Source organism: Anolis carolinensis, chromosome 6, assembly GCF_035594765.1.
Source record: "Anolis carolinensis isolate JA03-04 chromosome 6, rAnoCar3.1.pri, whole genome shotgun sequence".
Classification (NCBI taxonomy): Eukaryota; Metazoa; Chordata; class Lepidosauria; order Squamata; family Dactyloidae; genus Anolis; species Anolis carolinensis.
The window spans coordinates 60,302,959-60,316,170 of record NC_085846.1 but is presented as its reverse complement, the minus strand read 5'-3'; the positions used below and the strand labels follow the sequence as shown (position 1 = coordinate 60,316,170).

Here is a 13,212-nt window from a genome sequence, read left to right as displayed (position 1 = left end):
CAAAAGGAAATAAGCAGCAAAGTTGAATAAGCAATTGACCTTTCAGGAAAGATCAAAATTAGTCCAATAAGTGAAAGTCTTATGTCCGATATTAAAGTCCAAAGTCCAGAAACCGAAACACACTCAAACTTGGCTTGAGTATTGAGTGAGGAAAAGGAGCAAAGTGGCAAAGAAGAGTTCTCTGGAGTAGATGTCCAAAAGCAGGATTTCAGGGTAAGGCATGAACTGGATGTGCAGGAGCTGAAACACAGTCCAAACTTGGGCAAGGAGGTAGACCGGCGCCCGGTCTACTCAAGAGTAAGCGCACCTTCAGGCCGCTTGGATTCCAAGAGCTAGAGACGATGATGCTTTTCAGTAAGAAGGAAAGTTGACACTGCAAAGGAAAGTTCCTGGCGCAATACTTTTATTGCAGTTCATAAGTTCCCCCAAACCAGGTGCCTGACTCTCCAATTCTTCCCAAGAGAACTGAGCTTGCCATAGTCGCCGCGCCAGATGCCTGACTCCCTAATTCTTCCCAAGAGAACTAAGCTTAGCCATAGTCACCATGCTCCGCTAATCTGGCGCTTCTCCTCAAGCTTTGTCTCTGCGATCTCTCTGTTTTCAAAAAGGCCCTGCGATCAAACGCTAACAAGTCCGGAGAATCTGGGAGAGCCAGCACTGTTTCAAGGGCATCCTTAATTGGTGCTGGCTCAGCAATGTCAATAGAAGGCATCTGGAAAGGAGTTGAATCTTGCTGACTTGGAAGAAAACCAAAGTCTTCTTCGTCCTGGTCAGCAATAGTCACAGGGTCAGGGGCCAAAGGTGCCTGAGGTATCACAGCCTTACTGGTAATTTAACATTTTTAAAAATAATTACCCTCTCTTGTGCTGTACTAACCCAGTTGGCTACTTTTAAACAGGTAAAGCCCAAGAGGTTGAATCTGAACTGATAGAAAGCCACCATGCAGAGATAACTCAATTAAATAAAAAGAATTTAGAAAAAGATGAAGATCTACAAAGGACAGTAAAAAAGTATGAAGAAATACTACAGGTATGTTGAATTGTTTTTTGTTTTGTTTTATTTTTTTTTGCAATGTTTTCTGTCCTGTAACTGCCCTAGATTCCAAACTTAGCTTTTGTTTTGTTTAAAGGTGCATGCTATTAATATCATTTTCTGGTCAAATAATAAATAATGAATAATTTCAGTTCTCCATCATGTTCCCTGTGAAATTGTACATATGTTAAACAGGACTCCACCAACCACATAAACTACCTGGAACTCCTTGCAGTTGGAAAGGCGCTAATAGACTTCAAGCTTGTGCTTTTGGGACACATAGTAAAATTGTCACAGACAACACAATTACAAAGTACTATGTAAACAAACAAGCAGGAACATGCTCTGCCCCACTCCTGTTGCTCACACTTGACTTGTGGGACTGGTGCATTAGCAAGTGGATAATCCTGACGGCAATCCACCTTCTGGAAAAGGACAGCATCCTGGCAGATCATCTTATCAGGACGCCATTTGCTCACCACAATACCGTAGAGATACCAAGGTGGGAGGCGGAGCCACAGACCCATGAGTGGACGCTGAAACCGGAGCTCCCATGAGGGGAAAGGAAAAATAAAGAAATTTAACTATTAGAAATGGACTCGCAGTGAGTAAAGAATATTTTTGGATGTGGGATTTGTCAAACCACCCATAAAAATCTTCAATGCCGAAAAAGAGCAGATAGGGAAGTCAGGATAAATTACTTTCGATTTTGACTCCGGACAGCGAGGCCTCCTTTAATGGCGATCAGATAAAGCTGAAATTAGCAAAGAGAAGAAAAAGATTTATGAAGCGAGGGGGCAGAAGCTGTCCCATTCAAAGAGAGAGGGGTGAGCAAAAGCAAATTAATTATTACTTACGGCCCCGTCCATCTGATAGAAACCCGGAAAGGGTACAAGCCAAAGTTGCTGAGAATCAGGCTGACTCCCAAGAAACAAATAAAGACGAAATGGCGACAGCACAGAAAGCTGGGAGGAAGGAACCAGGAGAAGGAGAATGCCCAAGTACAAATGTAAACAATGAGATATTACAACAGATTAAGGGGCTCCAGGATCTGATTTTAAACAGCACCCAAGAAACTACATCTAAAATATTTGGGCTGGAAAATCAGATAAAAAAATTGCATTCAACATCACAGAAATTGAAAAAAAAAACCCAAGATCTGGATTTGAAGATTACAGCTACTGAAGCACAGGTGGCTGTGAATTCAATAGAGACAAAGCAATGCCAGGAAAGCCTTCAAAGGATGGATTTGAGGGTGATAAATTTAATGGACAGAGATAGGATGAATATTCGAATTAGAAATTTTCCAGAGATAAACGGAGAAAATCCTGGGATATTAAAGAGAGAAATGATTAAATGGATAAAAGAAATCTCGCAAACAGACTGTGAGGAATCTTGGTTTGAGAGGATTCACAGGGTGGGATACAAGAAGAATACCCCTTTTCCTCGGGATATTTTGGTCAGATTTGGAAACTTCTACTATAAAGACAAGATTATGAAAGTATTAAGAGGACAGGTATCCCCATTAAAATACCAGGGGACACTAATACAGATTTTTCCAGACCTGTGTCCTGAAACCCTGGCATGGAGAAAATCTATTAAGAGAGTCACAACTATACTACAAAGTCAGAAGATTCCGTATAGCTGGGGTTATCCGGTACACCTGAGGTTTCGCTGGAGAAGCAACAACTACAAAATCACATCTTTAGATCAAGGGCTAGCGTTACTTCAGGAATTGAACTTGACAACTGAGGCAACAGAACCAGTACCGATGGAGAAGGAAAGAGAAGAGGAAAGGGGGAAGAAAGATGCAGCAACAGGAGGAGGAGATTAATATGGACTAAGACTGGACTAATATGGACTAAGACTGGATTAATATGGACTAAGACTAAGACTGGATTAATATGGACTAAGACTGGACTAATATGAACTAAGACTGGATTAATATGGATTAATATGGACTAAGACTGAACTAATATGGACTAAGATTGGATTAATATGGACTAATATGGATTAATACAGACTAATATGGACTAATGTGGACTATAACTGGACTACGATAGGACTGTTACTGGATTGTGACTGGACTAAGACTGGAAAGAAGGAAGGAAGGAAGGAAAAAGACTGCGACAAGGACTGATTAATTCCATGTTTGAGTAAATTCTAGTAGTTAAGGTATTATATAAATAATTACCCTGGGAGATATCGGAATGGGCACACTCGGTGGGAAGAGGGGACCCCTCCCCCACCCCACAAAGAGGTTTGGAATAAACCAGGTTCGAGACCAGGGGTCTCTGAACGTAGTGGGGGGGAAGAAATAGGGGAAATACACTCCACAAGGGAAAGGGGCGAAGGGAGGGAGAGGGGGGTAAAACAGGGGAGGACACGGATTAGAGACCAGCCAAGTAGGATGGAAAGTGGATTTGTAATCAAATGGAGGAATATGTAAGGGTTGTATCTCTGAATTGTAAAGGTTTAGGCTCAGTTTACAAAAGGAAGATCATTGCGGACATGATATTTAAAGCTAAAGCACATTTTGCTTTTTTACAAGAAACACACCAAGCAAGATCAGGGGTAAATGAGCTTAAGATGTGTGGATCTGTAACATATATAAAATCATATGGAACATCTAAATTGAAGGGTGTGGCAATTATAATTCAAAATCAATGTGGTTTTAACATAAAGGAAACAAAGATAGACGAACTAGGAAGATACATTATTATACAAAGGACAATGGATGGTGAAGATTTTACTCTAGCCAATGTATACGCCCCAAACACCAATCAGGCAGAATTTTACGAAACAATATTTAAAGAAATAGAGGGAATACAAAAAGGATATTTGATTTTAGGAGGGGATTTTAATGGAATAATAGATGAGGAAATGGATAAATCCCATTTTACAATGAAAAGGAATGGGAAAACACAAAAAAAAAATACAATTCTAAGTAAGGTAATAAGGAATAAAAGGATGGTTGATGTTTGGAGAATGCTAAAGGGAAATGAGAAAAGATTTACATTTCATTCTATGGCCCATCAAAATTTCTCTAGGATAGATTATTTCTTTGTTTCACCAAACATGTTACCTAAGATAGTAGATGCTGGAATAGGAGTAATAAAATGTTCAGACCATGCATTAATAAGCTTGGATTTCCAAATAAAGAAGGATTACAAAACATATAAGAATTGGAAAGTAGGAAACGCAATATTAGAGAATAATAAGATGGTAGAGAAAATAGCTAAAGAACTAGGAGAAATTTGGGAAATTAATGATAATAATCAATGTTCTTACGCAATGGTGTGGGATACTATGAAAGCAGTAACAAGGGGCCTTTTTATAAAAGAAGCATGTAATTTGAGAAGAGAGCAAGAAGTAGAGAGAAAGAAATTGGAGTTAGAAATCCAGGAATTAGAAAAGAGATATGTAAAAGACAAAGATAAACAAAGTTATCTTAAAGCTTTGGCAAAAAGGAAGGAACTAGAAAAATATAATTTAGAAAAAGCACAGAGGGATTTAATATATACAAAACGGGAATATTTTGAATATAGTAATCGGAATTCTAAAATATTAGCTAGAGCAGCACAAGATAAGAGAAGTAAAAACTTAATTGGAACTATTAGAGATAAATGGGGCAGAGAAGCTATCTCAATGAAAGAAAAATTGGCTGTTTTCCAAGAATTTTATCAAAAACTATATACAGCTGTTGATAATCCAAATAATAGGATAGAGGAGGTGATAGATAAATATTGGAAAATAGAATTACAAGAAATAGATTAAAAATGCATGGAGCAATTCGTTTCAGAAAAGGAAATAGAAGAGGCTATAGATAAATTAAAAGGAGGGAAGACCCCAGGAGTGGATGGGTTGGGACCGGAATATTATAAAAAAATTAAATTAATGTTGGTACCAAAATTAAAAGAATTATATAATAGGATAATGGCAGGAGAACAGATCCCACCGTCGTGGCAAGAATCAAGGATCATATTAATTCTAAAACCAAATAAAGATCCTACAGATCCTGGTTCATATATACCTATCTCCCTTATAAATCAAGATGCTAAAATATTGACAGCAATAATGGCAAAGAGAATAAATAGCTTCATATATAATTATATTCAAAAAGATCAATGTGGATTTATCCCTGGAAGAAATATGTCAAACCTAGTGGGAAGAGCACTAAATATAATTCATAAAATTAAGGGGAAAAAATTAAAGGCAGGGATATTGGCCCTAGATATATTCAAAGCATTTAACTGTGTCTCATGGAAGGCATTAAAAAAAATATTAGAAAAATTTAGATTAGGAGAGAGATTTAGAGGATTGATTGATAAATTATACTCAACTAATTATGCTGCAATTCAAGTAAACGATGGCCTAACAGAGAAAATAAGATTAACCCGAGGGACAAGACAGGGATGCCCCCTTTCACCTACCCTATTTGCAATAGTTATAGAAATATTAGCAAATATGATACGAGAGGATACAAATATAAAGGGGATAGGGAGGGAAGGAAGATACAAAATATGTTTATTTGCAGACGATACGCTATTATCCCTTGAAAATCCAATAGAACAGTTAAAAAGAATAGAAACACACTTAACAGAGTTTGGGGAAGTCACAGGCCTTCAAGTTAATTGGAACAAATCAGAAATTTTATTATTTAATTATACTAAAGAAGAGGAAGAGAAAATAAGAGAAGGGGGTTTGTGTAGAATAAAAATAAAGAAGTCAATAAAATACTTAAGAATCAATATATCTAAAGAAATTGGCAATTTAGAAAGAGATAATATAATCAGATTAAGAAAAAATGTTAAAGACACTCTGGCTAAATTTACCAAGCTTAAACTATCTTGGTTCGGTAGGATTGCATTAATAAAAATGAAAACCTTACCCAAAATAAAATTTTTGTTTAGAATGCTACCTATCAAAATTTCAACTGGTGAAATTACAAATTGGCAGAATATGATAAATACCTTTTGTAATGGGAATAAAAGGGCTAGAATAAATAAGGAAAAATGGTATAAAATACAAAAGAATGGAGGTCTGGGAATACCAAACTTAAAATTATACTATATGGCAAATCAATTAAGGTATATTATTGAAGGGATTATAGGACAAGAGGATTTAGAATGGTTGGAAGAAGAGAGTAAAGATATAGATATGAAATTAGAGAATATTTTCTTCATAGGGAAAACCAGGAATTCGGAGAAGAAATGATATAATAAAATAGGGAACCCCTTTTTAAAAAATATATAAGAAATTTGGGCCAAGTATGAAGAAAAACTAATTCCACCGATCTCCCCATTACAAAAAATTTCCCAATGAATCTCAAAAGAGAGTTAGAAAGAAAATTTAAAGAAAAAGGAATGATAAAATTAAAGGATTGGGAATCAAAAATGAAAAATCTTGGAAATAAGGAATCAACTATTAGGGAGTATTGGATGGTATAAAGTTCTACAATTGGAAAGATGGGCAAGGGAAATAAGAAAGAAATATAAGGGAGATAGAGAACTTACAAAATTTGAGAAGACGATTAGTCAAAGGGGGGGAAGGGAAGGAAAAGAAAGAACCAAAGGTATAACAAGTGATATTTACAAATTGCTAATAGATAAAGAACAGGAGGAGGATCACCTTAAAGAAATGTGGGAGTTAGATTGCAATAAGGAAATACACCCTCAAATCTGGAAAGAAATGTGGAATATGCGTATATTAAAAACATGTCTATAAGAATAAAAGAGAATTATTATAAAGTGGTTTGGAGATGGTACCTCACACCAATTAGATTAAACCAAATTGATAAGAAATACTCTAAGCAGTGCTGGAGGGGCTGCCAGGAAAATGGTACATATATACATATGTGGTGGTCCTGTAAATATGTTCAAAAATTTTGGGAGAACGTTTTTAAGGAAATAAAGGGAATCACCAAAACAGAAATAATAGGAATGCCTGAAATAGCACTGTTGTCATTTATGGATAATATTCAAATATCAAAAGAGTTAAAGGAACTAATCGCCAACTTGCTAACAGCAGCAAGATTGTTAATAGCCAAAAAATGGAAAGGAAGTGAGGAGTGCAAATTGGAAGAATGGTATAAGGAGATTTGGGATATTGCGATAAATGATAAATTGACATGTAAGATTAAAATTAAAAGAGGGTTATTAAAAAAGCATGATTTTGGGAAGATATGGGGAAAATTTATAGAGTTTGTATATGTAGAAGGTAAGGGGGGAAAACCTGTAAAAGAAACAATGAAATTTTGGAAATAAATATTGTAATTGGCTGGTCTGGGGTGAAGGGATAGCACTAGGTGAAGGGTAATAAAAGGTAAATAATATGAGTATGTAATATAGAGAGTGAAAATACTATATGAGCTTAATATACATAACTCTGTATTGTAAATTTGTTAAAGAATGTATAAGTTTTAAGTATAAAGAAAAATTATTTTTTAAAAAAAGAGATACCAAGGTGCTTTTTTATAAAGCCATTGTTCTCCCAACCCTGCTCTATGCCTGCGAAACGTGGACATCACACCAAACTCCTGGAGCGTTTCCATCAGCGTTGCTTCAGAAAAAACCTGCAAATCTCTTGGGAAGACAGGCGGACAAATGTCAGCGTGCTGCAAGAAGCAAAGACCACCAGCATTGAAGCGATGCTCCTACGCCACCAACTCCGCTGGACTGGCCACGTTGTCTGAATACCCGATCACCATCTCCCAAAGCAGTTAACTCTACTCCGAACTCAAGAATGGGAAACGTAATGTTGGTGGGCAGGAAAAGAGATTTAAAGATGCGCTCAAAGCCAACCTTAAAAACTGTGGCATAGACACTGAAAACTGGGAAGCCCTGGCCCTTGAGCGCTCTAGCTGGAGGTCAGCTGTGACCAGCAGTGCTGCGGAGTTCGAAGAGGCACGAATGGAGGGCTTAAGGGAGAAACGTGCCAAGAAGAAGGCCCGTCAAGCCAATCCTGACCAAGACCGCCTTCCACCTGGAAACCGATGTCCTCACTGCGGGAGAACATGCAGATCAAGAATAGGTCTCTTCAGCCATCTACGGACACACCCCCAGGACCCTATAACTGGAGGACCATCATCCCCGGCCTACGAGGGATCGCCTAAGTAAGTAAGTAAGTGCTCACCATGAGTGGTCACTCCATGGACCATACTCAGGCCCATGGACCATACTTAGGGCTGCCTTGGGGATGCATTCCTCCTGCCTTGGGGTCACCACTACCTCTATGCATTTCCCCCTATACCTCTACTAATACGAGTAGTGTCTAAACTACAACTGGAACTGCATCTTAATTGCCCCGTGATGGCCCTGCCAGCCATGGTTCTCCTTGCGCCTGGAGATGTCCAACAATGAATTCCTGCGTCTCCCGCATTGTGTGGGCCTCCTCTTGACCCACGAAGGTCTAGTCCTTTACCCAGGTGTACTCCGTCTCCGACTGTGTGGCGCATCAGGCCCAATCAGTGACATCTCTCCTATCACGCCCCGTGCAGGCGATTATAGATGCTGCTCAAAGGGCATCCACTAAGAGTTTGTACATCTACAAATGGTTGAGCTTCTCATCTTTTGCTACACAGAAGGGAGAAAACCCTACCTCAGCCACAACCTCAGTAATATTGGACTTCCCTTGCAGATGCAGGCCTCTCACTATCATCATTAAAATGCTATGTGGCAGCTATATCACGGTACAGAAGTAAAGCAATACTACCTTTATTCTTTTCTGATCCCCTGGTAACTCTTTTTCTCCAAGGATTTAGAAACTTCAGACCTTCAGTTTCTCCTGTAGTGCCAGCATGGAGCTTGGAACTTGTGCTTTCCTCCTTATCCAAGCCTCCGTTCAAGCCCATGACCTCAATTGACATATCTTTCGTGGAAAAAAGCATTCCTGGTTGCCATCCCTTCAGCTTGGAGTGCCAGTGAGCTTTGTGCGCTCAGGATTGATGAGCCCTATCTCTGTCTCCACAAAGATAAGGCTGTCTTATGCACTGATATTGCATTTCTGCCCAAGATAGCTTCCTGCTTTCACACTTCACAGGGCATAATCCTACCAGCCTTCTTTCAAAACCCATCTTCTTCCTTAGAACGGACCGTCCACATGTTGGACGCTCACAGGGCCTTTGCCTTCTACATTGCTAGAATGGCAGAGATCAGAAAATTCCCAAGACTATTTGTGAAGTACTGGAAGGATGCCAGTGGCCTTCCGGTTTCCTCACAGTGACTATTGTCGTGGATCATTGCTACAATTCAGTTGTCTTATCAGCTGGCTGGCCAAGACCTTCCTGCCCAGATCAGGGGACATTCTACAAGGTCTGTGGCAACCTCTACTGCCTTCCTGAGGTGCATCCCTTTAGACGACGTTTGCCTGCAGCAGCCTGGTCCACTCTGCTGTCACACACTACAAAGTTGATGCCCTTTCCTGGAGGGATGCGGCGTTCGACAGAGCAGTCCTCATCTCTTGGGTGGCATGACGCCCACTAGCAAAGATTAGTAGCTTCCTAGTTTACCATATGTGCGATTTCACAGGGACCACGATGGAGAAGTAATGGCTGCTTACTTGTAACTGTTTCTCTGAGTGGTCACCTGTGAAATTTGCACATCCCCACCCATCCTCCCTGTTGTCGTCATGCCTCGGTTCTTCAGGCTGCTGCACATGGCAGAGGAACTGGGGCAGTAGCTCCTCCCACTGGCTATATACTCTATTGGGAGAGTGGGTGGGGCTACCACCATTTTGTACTAAAGAGCTTTCTAGAAGATTCCAAAGCTGCCTGCACAGGCACTACCATGTGTGTGAATTTCACAGGTGACCACTCAGAGAAACATGGTTCCAGGTAAACAACCATTACATCTTAGGTGTGTGATTTATCTTTTGAATCATTTTCTCAGAAAAGATTCATCTATATATATAAAAGAGTGATGGCATCACGGCGACCCACAAAACAACAAAACTCCAGGCCTCCCAACCTCAAAATTTGACAACACAACCCATCATCCACGCCTCTAGGTTGATACAACAAAAAGAAAAGAAAAATAAAGTCCTAATTAGAGGGAGAGCAATAATTGTTTTTATCCAATTGCTGCCAGTTTAGAGGGCTAAGCTCCGCCCACTTGGTCTCCTAGCAACCTACTCAGTCCAGGAGACAGGCACAGTTAGGCCTCAGGCCTCTTCCACACTGCCTATAAGATACAGATTATCTGATTTTAACTGGATTATATGGCAGTGTAGACTCAAGGCTATATTACCCATTTAGAATCTTATATTATCTGCTTTGTACTGGATTATCTTGACTCCACACTGCCAGATAATCCACTTCAGTATGCATTTTATACAGCTGTGTAGAAGGGGCAGTTCCAGGCAGATAATATAAGATTACAAATATACAGTAGAGTCTCACTAATCCAACATAAACAGTGTCCGCTATCCTCACCACTTTCACAGTACACAAACAACCAAATGCATACTAAACATAAAGACAACCATACAACAGACATTCAATACCACCACAACCTCAACAATTTCTCACCAACACCACCAGACAACGCCACAGCAACGCGTGGCCGGGCACAGCTAGTATTGTTATAAAAAAGTGAAAACAAAATGTGAGGGAATGATGTTATGAGTTTAACACAGGTTCACTACACTGTATTGATATTTGTTGTAAAAAATATCTATTTTTTTACATCAAGAAGAACATTTCAGACTTTTTAAGGACTATCTGTGTTGGTGAAGACAGATGAAACACAGTCTTGGAGGCAAAATCCTTTTATTTTGTATAGGTTTTCATGAAAAGCAATGACCTAAATGCTTCCACTGCCATAAGTGGGAAAAGAAGTGCTGCTGCTGCCGCCTTTGCTAACACCTTTTTATTGTCTCCTTGTAATTTTAAGAAGTTTGGCTAGTTTTGCTGGTTTTGGGCATATAGCAGCAGCAAGGAAGTAATTGACACAGAAGCAGGCAGGTGGGAGGAAGTAAAAGCAGGGGGCAATTACTGTTATTGCTGCATGGAGAAAGAGGCGATGAAAAAGAAGTAGGGAAGTTTGGCTAATGAAGCACAAGCATACTAGGTGAGTGACAAGTCAGGAGATGGAAAGGGGAAGGAGCTGGAAGATTAAGAGGGAGACGAGGTAGTGAGGAAGAGATGCCACATGAACAAGAAGGAGATTCAGGCCGGTGACAGAGAAGTGGTGAGCAAGCATAGCATCAACTTAAAGTATTGTGAGCTTGGAAGGGAACAAGTTCCAGCTGCTGTGACTGAGTTCTCTTGTTTCTGGACTCCTGCTTCCTGAGCCAACTCTTCAATCTGTCTACAGATAGGGCAACCCTCTTCATGGACTGCAGCTTGTCCACTAGATGCTGAAATGTGCCTCAGTTGGCATAGTATTATGCAGATGTTTGAGTGGCAGATTATTGCTGCTGTGGTGAGAGGGAATATCAATACCGATAATCAATTTAGATGTAATCATTAACAAAAAGTACTATATTTCACTGCGTAATTTTTGCACCTTTCTCCTGTTTTGGGGGGAAAGGGGGCTGCAACTATTATGTGATGACTATTATGCTTTTTGCGACTTCAGTTGCTTGTGTGTCTGCTCCTCAAAGCTACATGGGCTTCCTTCGGCTGAAAATTCCCATAGCTCTAAGAGGCAGGTATGCAGGCCCGGGGGGCGGGGGGCACTGTTATATGAGGAAACATAAAATACTGAAACTGGTACCCAAAAAGGAGGATGTGACTATTATGCAATGGTATATGGTAGTTAGATGGTAGCACATAAATCCTACCAGAGATTATCTTACTAATACAGTTATTATGCTAAAGAATCAAATAGGTGAAAAAAAGCTCTAACTTGAGTTTCTTTTTTTTTATATTCTGTAGTCTCGTGAAGAGGAAATGACAGAAAAAGTAAATGAACTGGAAAGGCAGCTGGAGGAACATAAACAAAGACTGGCAGATGAAGTAAGCTGGGATAGTGAAATTTGTGTATAGCATGGATCTATATATTCTCGCTCTCTTATCATTTGGAAATCTAAAAAATCTCCTGTGACTCTTTATTTCTTTAGTATGGACTTTTGACAAAGAGACTTCTGGTATTTTAAACTCCGTTTTGCCAAAACTGTTGGCAACATGGTTATCTTTTTTATTGTTATCACTGTTAGCTCAGATTTGAAGTACAGTAGAGTCTCACTAATCCAAGCTTCTGGATTATCCAAGCCATTTTTGTAGTCAATGTTTTTAATATATCGTGATATTTTGGTGCTAAATTCGTAAATACAATAATTACAACATAACATTACTGCTTATTGAACTACTTTTTCTGTCAAATTTGTTGTATAACATGATGTTTTGGTGCTTAATTTGTAAAATCATAACCTAATTTGAGGTTTAATAGGCTTTTCCTTAATCCCTCCTTATTATCCAAGATATTCGCTTATCCAAGCTTCTGCCGGCCCATTTAGCATGGATAAGTGAGACTCTACTGCGAATTCTGTGCCACAGAGGCAAAGTTGGTGAACCTGGGGACCTAAATCATTGATAGAGATCTTTCTTTTATTTCAGCAGTAAACTAGGTAGTGACACAGAGTTTAGTCCTGACAAAACTAGTTGCACTTTAAAAGGACATAGTCTCTGATTTTAATGAGGTCTAGGCGCAGCTAGTCTGTATGCAATCTAGTCTAATGTTTACTACTCTTTTTTTCTAGTAGTGCCAGTATACAGAACAGCATCACACATTTTAACATCTCTTGTATCTTTCTCTTTCATGTTACACAGAAAGAGTAGTGAAAGCAAAAGGCATGTCCTATTGTAGTGTGCCTTTGCAATTGGCTTTAAACCAGTGGTTCCCAACATTTTTTTTTACTAGGGCTGGAAAGGTTGCAGGTTCGAATCCAGGGAGCGGAGTGAGCACCCGCTGTTATCCCCAGCTTCTGCCAACCTAGCAGTTCGAAAACATGCAAATATGAGTAGATCAATAGGTACAGTAGGAAGTTAACGGCGCTCCATGCAGTCATGCTGACCACATGACCTTGGAGGTGTCTACGGACAACGCAGGCTCTTTGGCTTAGAAATTGAGATGAGCACCAACCCCCAGTGTCAGACATGACTGGACTTAATGTGAGGGGAAAACGTTTACCCTTTACCTTAACTACCACCAATTCCTCAATACTTTATTTCCCATACCA

The 13,212-nt window shown here is 39.4% G+C and overlaps 1 protein-coding gene across 6 annotated transcripts in view; it reads left to right on the top strand.

Moving 5' to 3' along the window:
- golga4 (golgin A4) overlaps positions 1–13,212 on the top strand; it is a 107,483-nt gene that overhangs the window by 80,998 nt on the left and 13,273 nt on the right. For all 6 annotated transcript variants that reach the window (XM_008112813.3, XM_008112812.3, XM_008112811.3 and 3 more), the window contains 2 exons: positions 899–1,029; positions 11,909–11,989. In XM_008112813.3, the coding sequence (XP_008111020.2) occupies positions 899–1,029; positions 11,909–11,989 (212 nt within the window). The remainder of the gene's footprint in view (positions 1–898; positions 1,030–11,908; positions 11,990–13,212) is intronic.